This window comes from Ictidomys tridecemlineatus, chromosome 4, assembly GCF_052094955.1.
Source record: "Ictidomys tridecemlineatus isolate mIctTri1 chromosome 4, mIctTri1.hap1, whole genome shotgun sequence".
In the NCBI taxonomy this organism is placed as follows: domain Eukaryota; kingdom Metazoa; phylum Chordata; class Mammalia; order Rodentia; family Sciuridae; genus Ictidomys; species Ictidomys tridecemlineatus.
The window spans coordinates 59,044,444-59,071,350 of NC_135480.1; the positions used below are offsets into that span (position 1 = coordinate 59,044,444).

The following is a 26,907-nucleotide window of genomic DNA, read 5'->3' on the forward strand; positions in this document are numbered from 1 at the left end:
ATGTCCTCTGTCAATGGCACTGACTCATATCCCTCTGCCTTCCTCCTTCTGGGAGTCCCCGGTCTAGAAGCTTTCCATATCTGGATTGCCTTCCCTTTCTTTGCTGTTTACCTAATAGCACTTATGGGGAATTTCACAATCCTGTATGTGATCAAGAATGAACAGAGTCTTCATCAACCCATGTTCTATTTTCTTGCTCTTCTGTCTTTAATTGATCTAGGCCTCTCCACCTCTACCATCCCCAAGATGCTGGGCATCTTCTGGTTCAACCTCAAGGAGATAAGCTTTGAAGGCTGCCTCATGCAGATGTTCTTTATCCACACCTACACTGGTATGGAATCTGTTGTACTCTTGGCCATGGCAATTGACCGCTTTGTTGCCATATGCTACCCATTGAGATATACCACAATTCTCACCAATAGAGTGGTGGCTATCATGGCCTCTGTGGTAGTGGGGAGGCCAGTCGTACTTGTCATCCCCTTCTGCCCTCTACTCAAGCGACTTCCCTTTTGTGGACACTACATCATCCCTCATACCTACTGTGAGCACATGGGAATTGCTCGCCTTGCCTGTGCCAGCATAAGGATCAACATCATCTACGGTTTGTTCACCATTGCTGCGCTGATCTTAGACTTGATCCTTATCGCCCTCTCTTATGTTCGGATCCTACAGGCTGTTTTCCGCCTTCCTTCCAGGGATGCCAGACTCAAAGCACTTAGCACGTGTGGCTCACACGTCTGTGTCATCTTAGCCTTTTACACACCTGCATTTTTCTCCTTCATGACTCACCGTTTTGGTAGAAACATCCCTCGCTACATTCACATCCTCCTGGCCAATCTGTATGTAGTTGTTCCTCCCTGTTTAAATCCAGTCATTTATGGAGTCAGGACAAAACAAATTCGAGAACGAGTTGTGAGACTATTCGTAAAGAAAGAGTAACTCAAGTGTCCTCAGAAGTTCATAAATTCTCTCAGGTTCCTCTTTTCTTTCAGGCACATTTCTCAGAGTGCTGAAAATTGACATTAGGTAAAGAACCACTCAAACTTTACTTCACAGATTTTTAGGGTGTAAACATATGCTCAGTGGTTCCCTTATATAATTTCTATTTTTTATTTCAATAATTCATATATTGTTTATTTCTCATTGAGTTATGAGGTACAAATAAGAGATATAACAAGATCCCTGAATGTGTGGGACAATTATGTTTCTCCCTCATTAGTAAAATTTCTATATTGGTTTTACTAAAGGAAGATTTTGAGAGCATAAAATTCTTCAGGCTTTGACCCATAAATCAATATTTTCTAACTCTTCTTCCAACCTACTTATCTGTCAGTATTACAATTTTTTAGGTTTTATATCTTAATTTCACATTTGTTTGACATCTGCATGTTGTTTATCCCTTATTTCTCTCTCTGAAAGAGTCAAATTCATTTTCTGTTGCCAGCTTTACAATGATACCAAAAACAGAAGAAAACATCATGCAAAAGTAAAATCAGTAGTCAGATTGTTTTCATAAACAGCTATAAAAGTGATTAAGAAGATTCATGAAAATTGAATAAATAATTATATAATACAATCATATACCATGACCAAGTAGCATTTATCTCACAAATGTAAGGGCAACTCTTACATCTGAGAATCATTCAATGTATTTTACCATATTATTAGAGTAAAAATATCACATTATTAAATGTAGGGAAAACATTGAACACAACCCATTATTAATCCTTCATAAAATTTCTGAAAACTAAGAGCAGAGGGGGAAACTACCTCAGATAGAGGAAGGACATATATCAGAATTCAATATCTTTCTTCACATTTACCACATTTCAAAGTTTTGTAACCCACATCAGAATTTAATTTCAGAATACATTTATCACCTAAATGAATCTCCATTGGCTTTAGTCATTTCATGTTTTATTCCCAAATTCTTCACAATGCGGTCAGAGATTAACTTTCACATAAACGACCTTATCCATATATTTCCCCAAATCCAAGACAATTATTTCCAATGCAGATGGAAGCCACTTCCAATATTTCATAACATCTGGCTAAGAAAAAGTATGTGTTATATGGGAATATATGTAGTGATAAAATTTCAACAGTTTTGGAACTATATAGCTTGACAAAACTTCTTTGGTATAAAAGACATTATATCTTCTACAATATGATTCGTATATTCTTTTGTGTCTCTTTAGAGATTTCTTCCCACATATTATAAGACAAAAAAACTGCACTATTCATTAAGAATGGGTACCAGAAGTAGCCATGGGTTCTGGCATGAAGTCTTTTCACTTTCATTTTCCATAGGCCTCTGACAGAAGTACCAAACTTACTTGTTTTTGTTGATTTATCCCTCATTGCCCTATATTTTAACTGCTACTTTTCCTCAATGCCTGTTTTTAGTGAGGTCTCATTTCACTTCTATTAGTAAAAATGAAGAGAAGTAATTTATTTTATGTCATATCCTTGTGTTGAAAAGAAGTTTTCAAGTTAGAGAATAAACCATCATGCGCGCGCGCGCGTGTGTGTGTGTGTGTGTGTGTGTGTGTGTGTGTGTGTGTGTGAGAGAGAGAGAGAGAGAGAGAGAGAGAGAGAGAGAGAGAGAGAAATATCAAGAGAAATATCAGCCTGAAAATGAGTCTGGGCTAATAATTTTGGAATAGGTCCTTTCCAACTACAGAGGGAAAAGAAATGGAACTGAGAGCTTCAAGTGCCTGATCCCTAATGCAGGTCTGCCATACAAGGGAGAAGCTTAAGTGAAAGATCTGTCAGAATATAGGTCTGTCAACAGAGAGCAAGTTTAACAGTTTAACATGTTGAAGTATCCTCCTGTGCATGAACTTCACTGTTGAGCCTGCTGGCTTCATTCAGCTTATAATTCCCTCATCATGTATCAGAGGTTTCACCTGAAGTGACTGACATCACTCATACTCAAGTAATGGCTGTGGTCAAAGTCCTGCACAATTTTGTATGTAGATACAGAATTTTGGAGATCATTAAGTATCTTTAAGTGTAATATATGCATGTCTCATAAATAGAAAGAAGACCAAAGTCCCAAAGCGATAAATAGAAATAAGAAGGGAATTCTGATGTATTCTTTAACCTGAGGAATATCCTCATTACCTTTTGCTTCAATGACTGCCATCACTTTTAATTCAATTTTATTTCTACATTTCCCTCTTAGAATTCACCCGCCAAACAATGACTTCCCAAAATGCAATTGCAAATCTGACTATGTTGATCCTCTGTTAATAGTCAACAATCTTTCAAAGGCTATCTCTTGTATAAAGAATACTGTTGAAACTTTGTGTGTGTACTTCTCTTACAGGCCTTGCCATATGACAGAGGGCAGTGGCAATATTTACTCTTCATTTCTGTTTCCAGAAATCTCTATCTCTTATATTCACTTGATCTCACTCTTAATGAGTTGAGAATAACCTTGCTCTAAATGTGACCCAAGGCTGATATTTACTAGTTCTTGTTCCTGGGAGACATCTTTCTCCAAAATCCCCTAAAATTTTTCTGACTTTGTTTTCCAGGACAGAGACCAGCTTGCTCTTGATAAATAAATCTGTAGGTCAGAAGGATCATGATACTATGGGAGAGTCAGAAGGATAACAATGCTCTGAGATCAGTCCAAACTTGAGGAAAAATACATTGACTCTTCCATTAACATCTATATGTGATGGAAATTTGAATGGAAACAGTTGATACAACCAGGCTTTTTATATGCTAGACTACTCCTCAGATCTTACCAGTAAATTTTTCCTAAAAATTGGGAACTGAATGAAAGTGATGGCAGTTTATTTTATGAAAAAAAAGGGGGGTGGGAAATAGGGGTTTTAAAGCTAGCTTTATTCAATGATTTCTTTGTCCATTTTTCTGTTATATATTTATATTTATCATCATTAAAAAAAGATAATGAGTCAAACTAATGTAGCTTAGAGTTAAAATATTGTCAGAGGTAATTAGGTAATTTAAAAAAATTTTGGTCCTCCTATAATTAAGGACATAAGCAAGCTTGTAGCCAAACTTTCTGGATTATAGTCAATTAGATTTCAGTTAATTCTAATATTTCTTGATTTTTTGGAAATGAAAGGGGTTGATGTAGAGGCAACCATTTTTCTCTTTACTTTAAAGGTCCAGAATGCTTCACAACAAAGATTAAGCCCTTTTTCTATGAAATCAGTTGACTTATTCAAGTGGAATGAATTTTTTCATCTATTGTGTCATGGGAACAATTTGTTCATATAACTTTAACTGCAATACTCACATGCAAATACAATCATTGGTTTGCACCATTTTCTTCATATTGAATATTAAAATCTGGTAAATGTGTTGTCAAAAGCTTGGTCCTTTTCCCTGATGCTAATCCAAAAATCAGGACACAATTTTGAGAAAAAGGCAAAAGAAGGTTTATTGCTTTGCTAGCAAAGGAGAAACACAAAGGATTCATGTCCCAAAGTCTGTGATTCTGAAATCAGCAGAAACAGGGAGCTTTTAAGAGGCAATTCAGAGAAAATGAGATTAAGGAGGAGAGATCAGGAATAAGATCAGGGAAAAAAGATCAGGGAGGAGAAGGCTAGGGAAAAGAGGATCAGGGAGAGGGTCAGGGAGAAGAAGGTTGGGAAAAAGAAAAGAATATATAAGTTTCAAAGTTACAAGGGGTATAGTTAAAGCATCAAGTGAACCCCTGTTACAAGTGGATAGAAATGGAGTCTATCATGCTAAATGAAATAAGCCAATCCCACGAAACCAAGAACATTCTCTCTCATGGATACTGACTCACAATGGGGGTAGGAGGAGTGGAAGTTCACTGGATTAGACAGGGTGGAATAGAGGATGGGAGGGGGGATGAGAATGGGAAAGGCCATAGAATGAATTGGACATAACTTTCCCATGTTCACATATGAATACACAACCAGTGTAACTCCATATCATGTACAGTCACAAACATGGGAAGTTATACTCCATGTATACATGATATGTCAAAATGTCTACATAACTAAAAAGGACAAATAAAAGATTTCAAAAAAGAAAAACTTACCCTGGCTGGAGTCTTGCATGTTACACTGAAGAGTATACTTGTATATTTTTATTCAATGGACTATTATTTGGCCATAAAAATAAATTACATTTTGCTTGACTTCTGCTAAAACATGGATGAATCTTGAGAAAAGCTAAGTGAAAGAAGTCAGATATAAAAGGCCACATATTAATTATATGATTCTGCTTACATGAAATATCCAGAATGCATAAAGCAGAAAATTCATTAGTGGGTTCCAGAAATAAAGAGCCAAAGGAAATGCCGTGACTACATTTTGTGAAATATTTCTTTATTAGTGTGATTTTTATGCTCTAGAACTCTCTATCGATAATAAATAAGAACATACCAATGTTACTGAGGAGCATAGTAGAACTGAACTTTATATTGCTAAATTCTAGTGTCTATTGTAGCCCTCAGGACACTGCAATTTATTTATTTATTTATTTATTTTTGTTGATGGAAAAAAAAGAGGAGCTTGTCAGACAAAAAAAATAGGATATTAATTGACAATGATTGTAATTTGTCTCAAAAATAATTGCCTGCAAGACTGGTAGTTATCATATTCTTTTTGCTTTCATTTCTTATTTGGTAATACCACAAATATACTGTCCCACTCTTTATTTTTCCAGGACAAAAAATTCTCTGAAAGAATTTATATATTTGCATTAATTTTTCTAAGAGGATAATTTCTCATCAGTTACTCATTCTGTATAATGATGCCACAAATACTGGAATATCTAGTTCTCCAAAGCAAAATTAAAATGAGTTATTTAGTTATTAACATTTATTTTTCCATTCAACAGCTTCCTTATCTTGTCTATCAACTAACATGATTTTTTAAAAATTTAAATGTTTCTATTAGTGCATTATAGTTCTATATACCATTGGGGTTCGTTTTGATATAATTTATATGCATGGACTATAATTCACTCTACTTCATTCTCCAGTACTTCCTCTTTCCCTCTCCCTGTTCCCCTTCCTATACTACACCAGTCTTCCTTTATTTATTTATAGCTTTTTAAAATTATGCTTTATAGATGAACCCAAAGGTGAAGTTTCCTGTGGTACTTTCCTACATGTACATAGAATAATTTGGTCAATTTAATTCCACTATGTCTCCTTTTTCTTTTTCCTTCTGTCTTTCCCTCAACCCTCTTCCTCTGCTCCACTGAGCCCCACACCCTTTCTTTAATCAAGAATTCACATACAGTGAAAACAAACATGCAGCCCTTGACTTTTGAAGTCTGGTTTATTTCACTCAGCATGATGGTCTCCTGATCCATCCGTTTACAGCAAAGGCCTTAATTTTATTTTTTGATATGGCTGAATGAAATCTACTGTGTATGTGTGCCACATTTTCTTTATTCATTCATTTTTTAGGAGTACCTCGGTGTTCCATAAATTAGCTACTATGAATTATTGCTATAAACATCACTGATTCCAAATTTGTTAAGACATAGATTCAGAAGCAAATATTAGAAAATGGAACACAGCCCAATTAAAGATGTGGTTCAGGTTAGTAGTTTAAGAATACTCATGTGTATTTAGAATCAAGTGCTGTTTTTTGGAATTTTGTTTTCTATAGAGGTCTAAGTGGTACCAGAGAAGAAGCTTTGAGTTTTAATGGATAGTATATAATCAGAAGACTAAATTAGGTAAATGGAAATCTTAACAAAAGAGATACTTTATTTCCTTATGTATTAGCCAATCAATTGAATACCTTCTTAAATTATGAGCATCTGAGATTTAAAGCTTTTTTTCACATACACATACTTGTGGAAGACATACTTTTTTCTCAGTAAAGTTCTTACTTAAAACCAGCCTAAATTTTCTACTCAGGGAGTCAGTTGCAATCAAGAATTTGGAGAGGAGACAAACATTTTCCAGGCATGTCTGCGGATTTCTTTGGTCTTAACTCCATAGACAATAGGGTTGAGAAAAGGTGGGACTAACAGGTAAAGATTTGACAAGAGGATATGAACATAGGGTGGTATGTGAGAACCAAACCTGTGTGTAAAGAAAGAGAAGAAGGCCAGGAGGTAGAATGGTAGGAAGACACAGATGTGAGCTACGCAGGTATTAAAGGCCTTGACTCGGGCCTCCTTCTGGGGCAACTGGAAGACAGTGACAAAGATTCGAACATAGGACATGGTGATAAAGATTATGTCAAATCCTAGGATGGCAAAGGCAACAAATAGGCCATATATCTTGTTGACTCTGATGTCTTCAGCAGCCAGTTTCACAATAGCCATGTGCTCGCAATAAGAGTGGGAAATAACTGTAGTTTGGTAGAGTTTAAGTCGGCATTTGATAAGCAGCAGGGTGGGTAACACAAGAATGGCAGCTCTCAGTGTTACCCCCACTCCAAGATGAGTCAAGAGTTTCTGGGAGAAGATAGTAGCATGTCTCAAGGGGTTACAGATGGCCACATAGCGATCCAGGGCCATTGCCAGCAGGATGCCTGATTCAGTTGCTTGGAATGAGTGAATAAGCCACATTTGCAGGAGGCAGGCATCAAAAGAAATCTCTGGCCAATGAAACCAGAAGATGCCTAACATTTTGGGAAGAATACAGGTGCTAAGTGCCATGTCTGTGGCTGCCAACATGGCCAAAAATATGTACATGGGTATGTGGAGGCTGTTTTCTTTTTTGATGATAACCAAAATGAGGGAATTCCCAATCACAGCGATGATGTACATGGCGCAGAATGGAATCCCAATCCAGCACTGCACTGGCTCCAGGCCAGGAATCCCAACTAGTGTAAAAACAGAAGGCATGAAGAAGGAGCCATTGAATGTGAGCATGGTGACTTGGTCAGAAGAGCCACGTGGTGGTGCTGCTGTTTCATCTTCTAATCCATCTGAAGACTGGATGAATGAAAAATGAGGAGAAAATAATTTATTTTAGAAAAATATACTAGAGATAGATTAGGAATATGATCTTATCTCTTTCATCCCGACAAGACCTTTCTGCGTTTTTTCAAACTCCTTTTATAAAGTCATTGAGAAACCAACAATCGTAATCAATGTTTCTCTAAGCCATGATAAGCAAAATTGATTGAGTAAAATTAAGTAATTTACTGTGTGGCTACTTTCTGTTCTATGACTACTGAACCAGAAGGATTACCTTTAGCTATGTTTGCTACTCATAATGTTATGTTTTTTTCTGTGACTTGCCTATTCATATTAGAGCAAAAAAAAAAAAAGGTATTTTAAGAACTATGCTACCGATACTTGACATAAAGAATCCAGTGGTCTAGTGGTGATGGATCAGATTTCTCAAAATCAGATGATACGTTTTCCAGGAATATTTTCCAGTTTTGCAGCTTTTTAGCTGGATTCCTCAGGTTAGCCTCTTCATAGACTCTTTTCTCATCTACTTTCTCAAAATACATTCAAACTCATTTCTCAAAGTTCCAATGTTCCCTAACACAACCATTTATTTTGCACCTTGTTCTCATCCTCTGAGAAAATGAATCCATTATATTTTAGTTCAGGGACACTTTCACTCCGTGCTTCTTGTCACCTTCCATGATCTGCTCTGTGCACATCACTTGTATTTAACATCAGTGCCAACTCATGTTCTCTGCTTCTCTTGCACTCTCTCAGCAATAATCATACTTTTCTAAGAATGAACAGCTATTTCTCTTTAACCATTTGACATAGTATGGAATGGTCTATAAAAAGTATTTTGTTTTCTTTACAGCTTAGTAAATTTCTATCCCTCCAAAGTACAATTTCCATAGAGATTAAAATTTTCTTCTCCCCATTGTTTTCCATAGGACTCTCTCCATCCTGTTCTGTCTCTGCCCTTCACTGGTCACCTCCACCCATGACACTGCAGACATCCAGAGCCTCTATCTTGGTTACCAAGGGATTTGTGTCAGCATAGAGGGGCTTTGCCTTACGTCTTCCAAAGCTCAAAGTCATTTCCCTGCCTGTTTGCAATCTGTATTTATCTCTCCTTCAAGAAATAATTTCACCTCAGAATGTGTAACATGTTAAATCTACACAATGCATTTCTTTTTATATTTGCAAAACTCATTTTCTAACAGAATTTAAGTAAAGTATAAAATTGATAGGGAGAGTAAGGGTGGCCTGAAACCATGCCTTCTCCATCATTTCACAGGGGTGTTTGTTGTGGCTTTATCCACTCCCCTGATCAACTGAAAATGAATCTCAGAAATTATAGGACAACTGTAACCCCAGTTCAACTAGAGGAGCATTTGCTGCTTCCTTATCTTTAAACATTCTAACCCTGAGCAAAGCTTTCCTTTCTGAGTCTTCTCATTGAGGAACTCTTCCTTTTAACAAATACAAAATCCTATGTTCAACCAGGTTTTCCTTACATCACAAAATAAAGTTATCAAATACAAATTAGATGTTTATTTCCTAATGATTTTATCCAGATACATTTATTAAGTATCCTTTATAGTCTTAGTATTGTTTAAACTAGTGGAGAAATAAAGACAAATTAATAGGGTCTGTATTTAAGAAGTAACTAAATTGTACTACTTACCTAGAATTCAAAAAGTATCATCTACAATTTATTAAAAATATATCAATTATCACTTACTGTCTTAAGATCTTTGAAGGTTTTAAATTATTTTATTTTCCTTAGCTTATAATATTGGCACTGTTATCCTATTAATGAACTAAGAATCATTATAGGTATTTTTTTTATGTGAATTCCATGGCATATTTACTCAGCACGAACAAAATGAGAAATTTATATCCTCTGAGGTTTTATAATTATAATTCACTAAAAAGGATTATAAAATATGCAACAGATTATAACTGTATAAAATACACTAAAGGTTTTAGATGGTATGTGCCCACTAAGAAACCATTCCTGTATTACTTCCTTAATTGACAAGGTTCTTACAGTACAAGTGGGATAAAACATGTAAATTACATGCTGCCTATCTGATAAATAACCACATATCCTACAGCATATCGTCATACAATAACCAAATAATATGTGACACATCTAAAAATTATAATTGTGTTTATATCAGAGTCTTAATTTGAGACAGGAGTGGTGGTTCACACCTGTAATCCCAGAGGCTTGGGAGGCTGAGGCAGGAGGATCAAGAGTTCAAAGTCAGACACAGCAAAAGTGAGGCACTAAACAACTCAGTGAGATCCAGTCTCTAAATAAAATACAAAATAGGGCCGGGAATGTGACTCAGTGATTGAGTGTCCCTGAGTTCATTCCCAGTACCACTTCCACCACCACCAAAACAAGAATAATGGCAATTTGGGAAATTTTACATTGCCACATGACTGATAATTGACCTGGAAAATAACTGAAAGTGAAGATACAAGGTAGCTCTGACTATGTATGTATACAGCGATCAAAGGAAGGAGAGAGAAATTAGAAGAATGAAGTAAATAAACAAAAGGACAAATAAATAAAATAGAAAAATATGTTTTCAGCCAAAAATCCAAGGGTCATGCTGAGAAATTAACTTACCTTTCTTCTCTACAATTTTGTTTCCAAATCTCATGAGGACTGTCAATGTTCTAGGGCAGGTGTTCTCAATGATGGCCTAACTGCATTTCAGGCCAAATAATTTTTTATTGTTGTTGTGTGGATAGTCTCTATAATTCTTATGATTTAGCAGGATCCCTGTCTCCTACCCATTGAATATGAGAAGCAACAGTCAAAAATGTCTTGGGTGTTGCCAAATGTCTTCTGGATGTGTGGGGAAGAATGTATCCTTGAGGAATGCTGACCATTGTTAAGGGGTCTTACACTGGGAAAGAGAGGACCCCTAAGTTGAATGAGGATTATTGATCTTATATACCTTCAATAAAATTGAACAAATAAAACTGGCTATCCAGGGGATTACTCTTCAGTAGACATTAGCCAGGCAAATATATGAAGAAGGGAATCCCAAGGAAAGAAAATGGATTGTTCAAAATCACAGATGGGATGTATGCTGGCATTATCAGTCAATCAATATTTCAGCATTAAAGAGGCTAATAAGCAGGAATGATAAGAGCTGTGGCTAATGAACAGGGAAGAAAACCAAACATGAGGTAACCAATTTAGCAAATAAATTTTGCAGTTGTTTCAGAAAAATTTCTGCCCATTGTAAATCCGGTCTGTTAACAACTTGGTGAATGAACTGAAAGCTTGAAAATACTGGGTTGGAATAACTTAGTGGAAAGCTATTTGTAATATCTCTGATGGTATACCATGAAATGATGTGAAAATAGTTAGTGAAAGAGGCAAATCTATGGAACTCATTGACATGATGCACAAGAATATGAGAGAGATGAGGCTGAAAATGTTCTTGGCCTTCAATATCAAGGAGCTCTTCTCTATCTCATCTGTGATGTTCATCATTTGATTTCTGCCTCAAGCTCTTCAGTGACAGAAAACTCCTTTATTCTTTCTGTGACAGTCTCCCACATTTCAGGGGACAGCTCTGAATATCAGATAGATACTTATATAATCATCCTCAAACTGCCTCTACCTTAATGTTTCATTAAAGTTGTAAGCCTACTTTCCTTTAGTATTCATTTTCCATTGATCATAGCAGTGAATTGTCCAGAATCCAGGCCAGAGTAGACAGTTCAAACCCTGAATCTGCCACTGAATATCTTTTATGCTCTTAAGCCGGTTATGAAAGTAAGTTCCACAATGTCACCATTGGTAAAATAAGATAAAAGGACAGAACCATATTGCAGGATAGCTGAAAATTAAATGAATAACTCATTTCAAATACATAGAAAAAATTATAAATATACTGTTCTTTCATAAAATGCCAGGTATTAACTCACAGATGCTTACTGGCTCTTTCCCATGAATCAACTCAGATATTTAAAGATACACCAAAAACTTCTTCTGAATCCCCTCCACTCTCAGCATCTATAGGTTCATGACCTTTTAGCAAACAAAGTTTACAATCAAATATTAATCCAATTCTTTAGAGATCCTCCAACTTGTCAAACATTATATTTTTCCACCCTATTTTTATTAATTGTTTGAGAAATATTTGGAAAGCATTTATTACTAGGAGATGAAAACCTTCTGAATTTGAAACTCTCAACTCTAGACACTGCTGCTCTCTTATCATTCTGCCCTCATCTAGCCTTTTATGGGGTCACATGGGATAGGCGTTCTTTTGGAAACAAATCCTCCACTTCCCCACTTACATTGCAGAATCTTAAGATCTCAAGCCCCTAGACTTACCAGGGACCCTCTCCTGAAACATAAGCAGAACCCATAGAGTAGAATCTTTTGGATATTTTAGGCAGTGAAAGTTTAGTGTTTTATACCATAGAGTGTCCCTGTGGGATTGGAGCTTCTGAGCCTTTACATCTCCCTATGGTAAGGGAGAAAAAGAAAGCATAACATGGTTCAGAACTTAAAAGTTCCTTGTCTCATAGGGGTTCTCAATCAAATTTTTCCTCAAACTTGAATATCTCTTTGGAATATAGAACCAAAATGACTTTGCTTTCAAAAGTTTATAAGTTGGACAACATTCAATGATGACAACAAACAAAACATGACACTTAAGTAATGAGCCATAAAGGAAAATAGAATCACCTTGAGATACTTAGACTAACCCACGTAGACTTTTACTGGCTGAGAAACAAAAGGAATATTTTAAAATTTAATTCCAGGATAATAAGCAGTGTTTATTTTTAGGTCTAAGAAAGATGCTGATCTTAGAAAGTGCACCACAGGCCCCAATCTCCTTCAAGTGTCTGAAATTCTTCTACTTGAACTCATGATTCTGTCATGATTTTTTCCTATATCCAACCAGCCCTCACCAAGTTGTTCTTGCCATGTCCAAAATTTTGCCCTGAAGAAATGTATCTTTTATAAATTTTTTGTCAATATTTTACAATATAGACCTAATGTTGAATCCTCTAATTTACTTGGTTGAGAGAAGAACCTGTGCCTTAGAAAAGGGATTTTAGGAGATGAACTCATAGACTCAGAGATGAAAATGATGGTTACCAGAGGCTGGGTAGGTAAGGGGATTGAGATACAGGTCAAAAGAAAATTTCAGTTAGGAATAATAATTTTGAGAGGTCTATGGTACATCATGGTGAGTGCAGCCAATAACAATATATTGTACACTTGAAAATGCTAAGATTAGAATTTAAATGATATTACCAAAACAGTTGAGGAAGTAGACACACTAAGTATCTCAAATGTAGCCATTACACACTGTAATCATAGATAAAAATATCACACTGTACACAATAAATTTTCACAATTAATTAAGAATAAAATAAAATGAATTTACACTTTTAGTTTGAGGAAGAAGGAGAAAGAAGATTCCCATTCTCTGCATAGTACAAGAAATAGGCTACCAAGACTGGATGGCATGCAAATGTTTGAGAGACACAATGATAACACATGACAGGCAAATTTTTTGTCTTGTGTCATTGTATCTGGCCTTATTTAATAAACCTTCTCTTTTGCATAAAGCCTTTTGATGAGATCTTTTGATATAAAATTATATCAATTCCAGAAAAAAAAAACTGGCAAAGCTTTGAAGGCAGTTATGTGCCACAGTCAGATCAGATGGCTTAGAAAAGTTGGTTGCATGTATCTCTATCTAGCTGTGTATATAGGAACTGTGATGTAGCCTGAAATCATCCATTGAAGGAGCACTTATACCAGGAAAAACAGTAAATGATTCAAATAAAGGTGCAAAACCCACCCAAGGAAGCAGAAAGAACCAGAATAGAAGGAAATATTTTCAGGGAAAATAGATGAATATTTAAATATTCATCTAGAATATTTTCTAGAAGACAAACACTTGAAACTCTAAAGGAAACAAGAAGGTGGATCTTGTGGTCCTAAGTTAAATATGACAAAAAGGCTCTTTCAGAGTTTTTGAAAGTGACCTCAAATCTGCTCAGAAAACATGTAGGGTCCACATAAGAATCCAAATATTCTCCAGGCAGTAAAAGATCACATCAAGATTATCTTCTTTAGTTGAAGCTTTAATTGCTAATTATTTATATTAAAGCTTCTATTTTAGAAAATATGAACATATGTCAGTGTAAAGAGAATATTATAATACATCTGCATGTGTTTATCACTCAGTGTTATGGATATAAGGTGTCCTTCTGAAGCTCCTGTGTTAATACAGGAATAAGCAGAGGTGAAATGAATGGATTATCATAACACTAACATAATTAGTCCAAACTAGCTTGAATGTACTGATTGGGTGGTAACTATAGGCATGTGAGTAGTAGTTAGAGGAGGTGAGTTACTGGGGCATGCCTGGGAAGGATTCATGGGCCTCATGGCCCACTTCCCTGGTGTTCTATCTTCCTGATTGCCATGTTCTAAGCAATTTCCCTTCACACTGCCATCCCACCATAATGTCATACCTCACCTTGGGCCCAGAGCACTGGAGTTGTCCCACCATGGACCAAATCTGAAACAAAGAACCAAAATAAATTTTCCATCCTCTAAGTTGTTCTTGTCAAATAATTTGGTCACAGTGACTCAAAGCTGACACTATCAAGTGATACAGAGTTTTGCTTCTGATTTTTTTCTCTATAATTTTCATTATTCCTAAATTGTTTGGACACATTACACACATTATATAATTCAATATGCAAACACTTCAGTACCCTGAATATATGAACTTGTGTCACATTTTTTTCTGATCAGAAACCCTTAAACCTGTCAGTAAAAGATTTTATATAAACACACACACACACACACACACACACCTATGGACCAAATACCTTTATTTTATTTATTTATCTTTATGTAGTGCTGAGAATTAAAATTCAGTACCTCAAACATGTAAGATAAGCCCTATATCACTGAGCCACAACTTCTGCCCCAGATTTCTTTCTTTTTTTTTGCAATATAGAACTAATATTCTGAAACTTTAATATAATGTGTTTCTTTTGATAGAATCAAACATTTACTTGTATATTTATATCATTCTTTCATTTTGATCTTTCATAACTTCACTAACATATGCCTTGGTCAAAATATTTCCATATTGAAAAAAATGTTTCTTACAGTTTCTATTTTGTTTGTTTGTTTCCACTGTAAAGATACCCTTTATTCCGATTATGAGTCTCCAAGTTGTCTTACATATGAATTATTATCTTTCTAATTATTAAACATTCTATAACATTTCTTTTTAAACAATTCTGTTATTTTTTTGAAATGTTTATTATGTTATACCAATTATTTAAACATATTTGTTTGTTATTTGTGGTACTATCTTGCAATTTGCCCCCTTTGCTCTCAATTCTGCCTTTTTACCTCATTTCATCTTTAAAGTGTATTTTCACAGAACTTTTGCTTTTATAGGTTCATTTGGAACTGCAAAGTTTGTTGTTTTTTCTACTGTTCTCTTTAGCATGATGAATATATTTTCCAAGAATTTTTTTTAAACCATGGCTGTGAAGAGTTTAAGTTTTCATTATTTCTGTATTCTTTCTTCTATTTAGTTTATCTAAATGATAATATAATAAAAGCTTTATTTTATTTTATTATTATTATTTTTTTTAAGTTGAGAAACCATTTATTTCACAGGAAAGAAAAAATAGAGGTTCAATTCTATAGATCTATCCTTTGGGCCAAAAGAAACCTAGTAGCGCTCACCTTCTTATTAAGTCATTCCCAAATCCAACACCCACTGGAGGAGGTGGTGCAGAGGAGACAGCATAGCACCTACCACCGTATCTGCATACAGTGAGGCCTGCTGGGAGAACAGAAAGTGAACAGGAAAGCTATAGGAACTTAGCTAGGAAAGTTAAAGTCCATGGTTCCTGAGGACTGAATGCTCGTCCCGGAGATGAGGTACCATGAAGGTTATGTTTTCATGCACAACCGCAGCTCAAAATTACAGGCTCCACCCATCCCACCTCAAGCTTTAAAAGGCTGAGTACTCCGCGGGATCTGCTCAGCCTTTTAAACTGAGCAGATCCCGCGGAGAAACTGCTCCACCTCTTACCCAGCCCTGTCTTACAGGGAATTCCGTGCGACTGCTGAAGCCTGGGACATCTCACTCTCGTGCCCATAACCATTGCCCTCTCCAACAGTGAGGACCTGGGCTGTAGCGTGACACAGGAGGCTCCTTTTCCCATAAGGTGAAGTGGAAGCTGTAGTAACAGCAGCAGCTGTGGCAGCAGCAACGCCTGAGATCCACAACTGATGTCTATTATAGGGATCAAGAGGTGGAGGTGAGGTGACTGGCCAAGGCTGTGTTCTGAACGTGTGGCAGCTGGGACAAGGGTCTGCTTATTCGCAGAGGCAACTGCAGCCATCACTGCCTCATAGAACCCCGTATATCTTGGCAGCGCTTGTAGTAGGCAAACCCCGCTTCTCTAAGCCTTGTAATACTGCCAATCAGGTAGCTCAGGGTATAAAGCATACGCACTGCTCCATAGGGCTCTTTATATTGCTAGGTCGAATCTGCCACGTTGCCTGAACAACTGAACACTTTGTACCAGTGTCCCTCTTTCCTACAACGATAGCAGCAGCTCTGGTCTTCCATCCCTGGCTCAGTCCTAAGCCTGCTGGTGGACAACTGCACGTAGTATTCGTTTGCCTTGGAACTCTGCCTTATCATGGCTCCTGATGGCCTTCATTGCATCCTCTCCTTGCTCCATGTGTACAAAGGCATAATTTTTCACCATGTCACATTTGATGACTGGAACATACTCCTCAAACTTGGCCTGAAGCTCCTTGTCCGTGCAGGTGAGACTGAGGTTGCCCACATGCAACTTTGTTGGGGTTTTTCTCTTATTTTTGCTGGCTTCTACATTAATATTCACCCCCATGTAGCTTGTAGTGGTGCAGGTTGCATATAGCATCCTCAGCTGCAGTTTTGTGCACAAAGCCATGTTTCTTAATGATGTCACATTCCAGCACCTTCTCATACCATTCCAAGAGTGAGCAGATCTCTTGCTCTATGGCCTCCCTGGGCAGGTTCCGAATAAACAGCTTCACCATCTCCATACAGCAGCACAGAAATCAGCAGGGCCTCTTCCTCTTGGTGTGGACACTTCTGACAAAAAGCTCAAAAACTGTTATTTAGTTGTTGTTTTTTTAGTTTCCTATTATTTAAAGTTACATTTTTATGAAGTTAATTTGTTTAAGTTCTGCTGAAATCCTCTTTTTATTACTTCAACCCATTTCTGTTTGCCCCGTTGATTGGGTACTTTAGCTTTGAATATTGAAGCTTATTTATTTTTCCCTGTTGATTTCTGAGTGAGTTAGGTGCTAAGAATAGTGAGCCACTGTTATAGTGATTTTTTTTTTTTAAGTTTTAAGAACTATCTGGGCATTGGTAGTTTGAACATTTACATACTTGACCTCTTTCTTTAATGCAGGATTGCACATCCAATGGTCTACTGTAGATCTCTGCCTGTATAGCTACCAGATACAACAAATAATACATGCCAAAATATAAGAATTCTTTCTCTCTCTCTTTTATTTGGGGGAGGGGAGGAGTGAGGGGACTAGGAATTGAGCCCAAGATTGCTTAACCACTAAGTCACATCCCCAGAACTTTTTATTTATTTTTATTTTTTTTTAAATAGAGTCCTGCAAAATTTGGGAGGGCCTTGCTAAGATGCTGAGCCTAGCCTTGAAGTTGCATTCTTCCTACCTCAGCCTCCCAAGCCACTGGGATTACAGGCATGCACCACAATGCCTGGCCACTAATAACGGGTTCTTGATAACTGCTTTAGTGTTTCCATATCGGCACATGTAATTCTTGCTATATAGTTCAAATGGAAAAAGTAGGTCTTGTCCTCAGTTATTCAAATCTTTACCCCTACCCAGCTACTAAAAGCATCTGTAGTGATAATACTAGTCAGTAGTTGTAACTTTAAAAAAATACATGTATTGTAATCACAGACTCTAGTCTTGCTCTGAACCAATTCACCTTTTTACTGTAGAGTTGTCTACAATTTTTCAGTTCTTTATATCTTCCTTATCACATTCTGGTAACTATAATTTCATTCATGGAGCAATTGTGTTAGGTTAACACATGTTTTGGATATAATCTTAGATTCTGGGGACTAGGTAGTGACTAAAAAGAACAAATTCTTTGCACTTATAATCTCAATGTTTTCATAAGATAAAAAAATACACAATAAAATTTCAGATAATGATAAGTACAGACTCTCAGTCTATTTACCAAACTATGGGCTATAAAATATGCTATTATGCATATACTTTTATTTATGTATCTATGAGGTAGACATTATAATATCATGTAATTTTTTGTGGAAACTGAATACTGCCATGTCAAGTCATGAACTAGAAAAGTCTTAGGAAGAGCTTGCCTTGGTTGAGAAGTTTTCAGTAATCCAATAAAGTATAGCCAGAGCCAAAGAATGCTGAGCAATGAACTTTCTTGGTGGGTCTTCATCACCATAAAAATATGTAAATATGATTACTTATAAACACTCTACTGACAATGAAAATGACCATGTTTTTATCTTCCTAGAACTCCCAGATTTTTTCTATACAACTTCATTATTTTTCAAGAAAAATTGTAGCTTATATAAAAAAACGGTCTCCTTAATTATCTTCAAAGAGGTCTGAATCCTACATGCTTGTGCAAATAGGCATATTTCATACAATTTACAAAGAAATGATCATCTAGGGGGAAAATGAGATTATGGATGTTGAAGTTCAAGAACAGGCTTTATAAGTCTATGATTGAGATTAATAAATCATACCCACAGGGAGCTGACAAATTTTTAGATGAGTAGGGAAGTTAGTATTTCAGCATATAAGGCAGGGATGGTGATATAAACTTGGAAATCATCAGCAGCACATAAATGCTGTTTGTAGCCCCAGAACCATTGAAAGAAACTCTATAAATAGATGGAAGATAAAAGCAGAACAGGGAAACATTTTAGTTATTTTGGAAACCTAACATAATCTTAACCTGGTCTTTGAAAATGGCCTTACAATCAGCTTTGTTTGCAAATTTAACATTCTTTATCAAGTCTCTATAGAGGACATCAAATTACATATCACCAAAAACTCTGGTTCCTATAGCCTTTTTTGCAGTGGTCAATAAGGTTCTAAATGGCCTAGCCTGCGCTCTCTTTAACCTCCTCTGAGGACACTCTTTCTGTTGTATTGGCTTGCCATGTTCAACTGTCCCAACTTTTTCACTTCCCTGAACGCTTAGCTAGGAATTTTTCCCCAGGGATGCTGTACCCCATATTTGTGATAGTTCTTTTCTTGCAATTTTCTTCCTCAGTTCTTTGAAGAATTGATTTATTCTTTTTATTTAAGTCTCAATTTAAGTATCATCTCCTCACAGAGGTCTTCCCTGGCCATTGTCACCATGTTCCTCCTACTTTTGATCAGTCTATATCACCTCAATTTCTTCTATCAAAGAACTTTCTGTTTCCTGAAATATTATATAATTATTTTATTGATGATTTTTTGATTACATCAAATATTTATAACACTTCAGATCTTATTTGTATGTTTATTACATCCCCAGTCCCAAGAATATTACTTAGTACCTGTATACCAATTAAATAAATAATTGAAGAGTATGAAAGATTTCCATGTATATGGTGGTGCAGTAAGAGATCATAAAATTTTCTCTGCATATTTCTCTGTAGGATAATACTCATACGAGTAGATTCTAGGTCTTTTTTTTTCTTTTTCTGTTTTTCTATTATGTTCCTATTAAACTGGCATAAAGAACTGATCTTCAAAGTTTTCCCTAATAAGGGGATCAAAAAAAGAAAAAAACAAACCACAATTATACCCAGGAAGTGGACAATGGTTAAGTGAATTATTGAATATAATTTTAATAATGTATTTTGTGAAATTTGGAATGATAACTATGAAAACTATAGCATTAACAGAGATTTTATTGCATTACATTTCTCATAGGATTATGTGTACTCAATAAAGTAAAAATTATTATGTGAAGCTCATCTGATCATACATTTCAAGGAATTTACTGGAAGAAGCATATTTCTAAATATTTTTGACCAATTGATATATCCCCAATGAAAAGAGTTTTATAGTGAAATGGATTTCATAGAAGAAATTGTCTCTTTTCTATTCCCTTTGTCAATTTTTTAATTTAAAAAATGTGGAAGAGAGAAATTCCAATGATTGTTGCTATCTTCCACTCAAAATCTCTACTGTGGTAGATGATGGGCTCCACAGAGAGTTTATGCTCCTCTGGGTCACTTCGTCTCCTGTGGTAAACTGTAATTTTCCATCTATTAATGTAACTAGGTTATATGGGGGAAAAACATATTAAGACAGAGCTGTAGTTTCTGGTGACACAAGACAGGTAGGGTCAACCATTTCAGCCTCTCCATTCATTAGAAAAGCAGAGAAGGAAGCCCTTGGCACTTCATCAAGACCAAAGGAATCAGAAAAATAGATTGAAATTGGAGAATTAAAGTGATTGTTCCAGGAGAATAAGGGAAGAGAAAATGAGAAGGAGATGATTATTACCTTCTATAAAGGAAATTTTTCATGTCAACATAGAAGATAATATGTAATTTTTTTAAAAAAAATCTATCTTTTTTTTTTATTTCTATGAACTCAAGGTCTGTATCAACTATCAAATTTCTTTAATAACCAGACCTTGTTCTGGGTCTTCCTTTTCCCCATTAGCTTTAGATATTAGATTGGATTTTGATATCTAATCTTGCCTCTAGGAAAGACACGCCACACAGTTGAGATTTTCTAAGGATAAGTAGTTCTTGGTTAAAATAGGAGATCTAACAGTATTTGCCCTGATCCTTTGTTTTGTCATCATGTTGGGCAAAGGACACATACTTGTATTTGATATGCAGAAAAAATGGTCAAGAGTAAGCCAAGTTGTTTAAAGTATTCAGCAAGGAGCTGAAAGTGAACAACTGCAGAGTATGAAATAGAAAGAAATCCTTGGGAGGAGAGAGAGAATAACTATGTTTACTCATTTTCTCTCCTGTTTGTCCAAGATTGCTACTGGCATATGCCAATAGGCTCCAGGGTTCCTGACTCCTCCACTCTGTTTTACCCAACTGAAAAAATTCTAATTCCATTTGAACTTCTAATTCAGGCCTTACTAAGTCTTAAGAAGAAAATTAATTTAGCAAATACATTTATTATAAAGTTTGAGACTGGAATTAGGTTAGAAATATAGGCATATTCTCCTATTGTACAATGTGATAAGGGTCTATTCCTTTGAACTTGATTTACTGATTAAAAAAGAGAGCTCTTCTGAAGAGCAAATTTAATGGCACAATCATGACTATACTTTACCTGTTCTTTACGTACTACCAACTACTTCTTCAACTTCTGTTTTATTTGCTAAAGTACAGCCATTATTCAAAATAAATCTTGCACCATATTTATTGAGTCAAATTCCAGTTTCATTACCAAATTATTTTAGATTTCTTTTGTTTAAAAAAAACTGTCTTCTTATTCATTTTTAAAATGGGAAATCTGCCTATATTTAGGGACTACCAACTTCAAAATTGATTGAAAAATTTAGGTTTAATTTTTCTCCCTAGCCATTCTTTGGACTCTAGAACCATTGACTCTTTTGAATTCTTTGACCTACCCCTGAACTAGAAGTTGAAGAGGACAGATCTGAGAAATTTGCAACCTAACAGAGATGAACTATTTTGTTCAGCCACCTACCTGGTTATACTATTATAACACTGATAAAAATTGTAGCTTTTATTTTTGCAGTTTTTCTACTTCCTATATCTACAGCTATTTATTTTTGCTCTGATTTGTATGTCTCTAAGGATACAATGTGCCCTGATTTTGTTTGTACATCTAATCTGTAAGTTAGATATAGTAAAATTCACTTTATATTGTTAAGTTCTAGTGTCTTCAGAACATAGTAAAATTCACTTTATATTGTTAAGTTCTAGTGTCTACTGTAGCCCTTAGAACATTGCAATTAGAATTTTTTGTTAGCTGTGAAAGAAGAAGGAAAGAGGAGCTTGTCAGAGAACAAATGGGATATAAATTGAAAGTGATTATAACTTGGCTCAAAAATAATTACTTGCCATAAAAGTATAGCACATTTTCTATTTAGTTTGAGGAGACAAATGCAGAGAGTATCCTGGTTTAGAAACTTTTAGTCTTACATTTGTAGCTCATTCCTTTGGTAAAGAGTCTAGATCACTGTCAATCAAAATTATTTATTTTTATGTTATAATTGTGGCAAGGGGAATTGAGGAAAAAATCTTCTATTCCCTCAAGTCTTTTATAAATAGGCAATATTTTATTTCTATATCCCTTGATATGCAACTTACAGATTCTGCCAGCGGATTTGTTTAAAATGTCTCAGATATTTCATTCTGGTTTGTAGTGTTTCAGGTGCTTCATTTTACCTAGGTCTACTCAAAGAATCTTTTTTTAAGAAAACAAGGTAAGTATAATACACAGCAAATTTTTATTAATTAACTAATAATGTATCATGATGATCTCAGCTACTCATTTTATAACACACACACACAAAAAAAACAAATGTGACAGGATCTCACACATAGAAATTTATAAAATCTGAGCTCATAATGTATCCAGTAAAATGGTAATTACCAGGGTTTTGGAGTTAGGTGGTACTGGTGAAAGAATTCATAAAATTTGGAAGATTTTTAAAAGGAAACTGCTAATGCATAATTCTGTTGAACTACCATAGCAGAACTCGAACTTTCAATAAATCATCTCAACTTAGAATTCATTTATTCAAAACTACTTTTAAAATTTATTAATATGACAATGACATTATAGATTTAAGGAAACAGAAGATTTGTTCCTAAATTTCCCTTGCCACAATTACAATGTACTAATTAAGAACTTTAATTGAATATTATCTAGACTCTTTTACCAAAGGAAAGATATATAAAAGTAACACCTAAAGTTTCTAAACAGGGATACACTCTGTATCTGTTTCTTTGAGCTAAATAGAGTATCAGCCATACTCTTGTGGCAGGTAATTATTTTTGAGCCAAGCTATAATCAGTCAAAATATCTATTTCAACACATAGTGCCTACAGTTAATAAAAATGTACTGAATTATTGAAAATTGTTGAGAGTTTTTAGTGTTCTTATCACAAAAAAAATATTTAGGATAACTCATATGTTAAACATTTTATTGAACTATTCCGCAATGTATACATATTTCAAAACATCATAAGTATATAAATTTTCTATTTTCAGTCTTAAAAAATTATTTAAAGAAGTGTAGGAACTAATCTCTCTACATATACACAAAAGCTATTTTTTTTTAAAAGACAATTTTTTTTCTTATTTATTATTTTAGTTTTCAGCGGACACAACATTTTTTTTTTTTTTTTTTTTTAGAGAGAGAGAGAGAATTTTTTTAATATTTATTTTTTAGTTCTCGGCGGACACAACATCTTTGTTGGTATGTGGTGCTGAGGCTCAAACCCGGGCCGCACGCATGCCAGGCGAGCGCGCTACCGCTTGAGCCACATCCCCAGCCCACAAAAGCTATTTTTTTTCTCAGTAGAGTTAATAATGTGTTCCAAATTTGAATTTTTTAAATATATATTTTTCTCTTTATTTTAAAGGTCCAGAATGCTTCACAACAAAGACTAAGCCCCTTGTCTATGAAATCATTTGACTCATTCAAGTGGAATAAATTTCTTCACTATTGTATCCTGGGAACAACTTGTTCATATAACTTCAACTGCAATACTCACATGCAAATACCATTTTCTTCATATTGAATGTTAAAATCTGAAATTAGAGATTGGGTCCTATTTGCTCTTTGTTTGGGTGGTAAAAAATATGGCAAGTATTCTGTGTAAGTTAATATGTAAGGACATCAGCATGTGAATGGACGGGTGTATATAAAAGAATCCAATTCACAGCTGAACCCAGCCAGTGGCTTTCATCATGTCATTGTCAAATAACACCAGTTTCCATCCTGGTATCTTCCTTCTCCTTGGCATTCCAGGAATGGAATCAGTCCACACCTGGTTGTCAGTGCCCTTCTGCTTTGTTTACCTGAGTGCTCTCCTGGGCAATTTCTCTATTCTCTTCATTATCAAAACAGATTCCAATCTGCATGAGCCCATGTACCTCTTCCTGTGTATGCTCTCTGTGACTGACCTGGTCATCTGCACCACAGCTATGCCTAAAATCCTCAGTATTTTTTGGTTCCATGACAGGGAAATCTATTTTGAAGCCTGCCTTATACAAGTATTTCTCATTCATTCACACTGTAGTATGGCCTCAGGGTTTATCTTGGCCATGGCCTTTGACCGCTATGTGGCCATCTGCAATCCTCTGAAACATTCCACCATCCTGACACACAGAGTCATCAGGAACTTGGGGCTGGCTATTGTTATTCGAGGGGTTTTACTTTTCAGTCCTCAGCCATTCATGCTTCGGTGGCTTCCCTACTGCAGAACCAATATCATCCCTCACACTTACTGTGAATTCATGGCTCTGATCAAGCTTGCTTGTGCCAAGACCAGGGTCTGCAGAATATACAGCCTGACTGCTGCCTTTCTCACAGGGGGCTTAGATTTCATATTAATCATATGCTCCTATGTTGTGATCCTTTACACTGTCTTCCGTCTTCCATCCAAGGAAGCTCGGCTCAAGACCCTCGGCACCTGTGGATCCCATGTGTGTGTCATCCTAGTAGCCTACACTCCAGCCTTTTTCTCCTTCCTCACTCACAGGTTCGGGCACAATGTGGCTCCCCATATTCACATTTTGGTGGCCAACATCTACCTCCTTGTTCCACCTATGGTAAACCCAGTGATCTATGGCATAAGAACCAAGAGAATCAGAGAACGTGTCCTTCAAATTTTGACATCACACAAAATCTAAAATGGCAAACTCATCCCTTCACAAGATTCCTCGACTTAGGAAAACACAATGATGACACAATTACAACAACATAAGCCCTTTATATATAAGCCTAAACCTACATCTTCTACTTGTAATGTTTAAAGTATTTATTCTCATTTTTATATTTTGTTCTCAATAAATTTGCTGAGAAGGTATCTGACATAGGAGATTTGTTTGTGATATATTTGTCTCATAGTATTCTCACTATTTTATGAGGGTTTTTTTTTGTTGTTATGTTTGCTTCCTCAAGACTCTTCTATTGTTCAATTTTATCAGCTTTATCAAGAGATGTTGTCCTTAACTTTTTTCCTAACATCTCTGAGAAGACTTCTATTTTTAGCTGTCAGTTAACAGTTTTGTCTACATATTCTGTTGGAATAGACTGAAACTTAATTTTACCCTTGAAACTGGGATGGTGCTAGTAAAATAAATACCTTCTGAACAAGGAGGTGAAGAAACTCTTACTATATCCTTTGCAGAGGCCTTCTTGAGTTTTTTTATGATGTGTTATTTTTCTCTACCTAGGGTGAATTTTTTTTAATTTCTAAATAATATTTATTCTCAAAAATACTTCCACAAAACACTTAAGAATATCCAAAATTGATGAATCATTTTTTTCTCCTTTTGTTTGTTCAACATGTTCTAGTTGATTCTCAGAGAATACCTGTAATCTGTTGTCCCATTCCATGATGAGACTGATATACCTATTTCCTCCTATTCTTTATTACAAAATAGAGAAACATTGTTTCCTTGTAAATTGTGATTCTCGGTGTTCTTTACTGATACTGCTCATTCTTCTTTCTTTTGTGAAGTCTAATAACTGGAATTTGTATGGAGAATCTTGTAGGATAAGTCTTCATGAGTAGGTGGTATGAAGATTACAGTGCTTTACCATCTATCATATCCCGTTGGTGACCAAAATAGCTTTGTATATAAGTCAGTAGTACATTTTGCCATGTTTTTCTGTGAGTAGAGTGCTCCTCTCAAACTGTGGTTTTAGAGAGGATCATGTGATTACACAGTAAGTATCATGCCATTTTTGCCCTTGAATTTTTAATTTCTTCTTTCTGAACAAGGTAAGACCTATGAGGGACTGCAGGTATGGAGTATCACAGAGGTCTTTTCAGCTGATCCTAAGAAGATAACACACCCTTTTCCTTGAAAGGAAAGTGTCCACCTGATGTTCAGGTTTCTGATTGTATAAACTTATTTTATCATACTCAATTTGACATTGTCTTGGTTATGATGGAATACAATTGTATGCCTAAAATTTTAAGAGTGGCAGTAAAAGTTAGAGTTTAAGACTCATGCCTTTCAACCCACAGTGTTCAGTTGTGAATTGTAAACAAACTATCACTGGCTGTCTTAATTTTTTTCAAGATACATTTTGATAAAAATCCATATCTCAGTTTCCTGAATGGGAAATAGAGATATTAATATTTTGAAAAACACTGCTGACAGCTAATGTTTTCATTTCTAATTTTTAATAATCAATATCACTATGCTCTAAAATGAAAGCAATAAGACAGTGTATCCCTCAGAATACTTTGCATCATGTGCCAATCTATAGAATTAAAGGCGACAGAAATACTTTTGAAATCCTACAAGAGATTTGGTTCTATTTGCAGTTAATTTATCATGATCTTGATAAAATCTGAAATTTAGAAAATATTATGGAACAGTAATATTTAAATTACAAACTTCGCGCTTAAACTAAAAATAATTTGATCATTTAGGGGGCTGATTTTCATAAATTCTGATGGCAAATGATGAAGGACTTCTAGTGAACGTAGAGAAGACAAAGATTCAAAAAAAAAAAAGGAATATCAATTCAATTAGAAAATCTGGATGAATGGCTTCCAAGAATCATCTTCTAGCTCTGTTTATACAGAGTGTTTGTAGGTGAATGTAAGGGCAAAGACTAACCTGTGCCTCATGATCCCACTTAAATGGAAAATTTCCCCATGTGTGAATTTTAGTGAATATTGAGAAAGTATTTTCACTTACTTCTACATTCA

General features: G+C 35.4%; 3 protein-coding genes and 1 pseudogene across 3 annotated transcripts; 2 read left to right on the forward strand and 2 right to left on the reverse strand.

The window, feature by feature from the left end:
• LOC101963312 (olfactory receptor 52E4) lies at positions 1-939 on the forward strand. The gene has a single exon (XM_005342088.3). The coding sequence runs from the start codon at positions 1-3 to the stop codon at positions 937-939; it is 939 nt and encodes a 312-aa protein (XP_005342145.1).
• A 5,953-nt stretch (positions 940-6,892) lies between these two features.
• On the reverse strand, positions 6,893-7,872 carry LOC101966216 (olfactory receptor 52A5). The gene has a single exon (XM_005342097.2). It carries the CDS (start codon positions 7,852-7,854, stop codon positions 6,904-6,906), a length of 951 nt encoding a protein of 316 aa, XP_005342154.2. The 5' UTR covers positions 7,855-7,872; the 3' UTR covers positions 6,893-6,903.
• An 8,149-nt stretch (positions 7,873-16,021) lies between these two features.
• On the reverse strand, positions 16,022-17,014 carry LOC101963028 (RNA-binding protein 4 pseudogene; annotated as a pseudogene).
• Positions 17,015-23,923: 6,909 nt separating this feature from the next.
• Positions 23,924-24,868, forward strand: LOC101965622 (olfactory receptor 52E8). Its single transcript, XM_005342095.2, has one exon. The coding sequence runs from the start codon at positions 23,924-23,926 to the stop codon at positions 24,866-24,868; it is 945 nt and encodes a 314-aa protein (XP_005342152.2).
• The last annotated feature ends 2,039 nt before the right edge of the window (positions 24,869-26,907 follow it).

Bases quoted from the DNA above. Each gene is read 5' to 3' on its own strand.
- LOC101963312 (XM_005342088.3), top strand. From the start codon at position 1: ATGTCCTCTGTCAATGGCACTGACTCATATCCCTCTGCCTTCCTCCTT.
- LOC101966216 (XM_005342097.2), bottom strand. From the start codon at position 7,854: ATGCTCACATTCAATGGCTCCTTCTTCATGCCTTCTGTTTTTACACTA.
- LOC101965622 (XM_005342095.2), top strand. From the start codon at position 23,924: ATGTCATTGTCAAATAACACCAGTTTCCATCCTGGTATCTTCCTTCTC.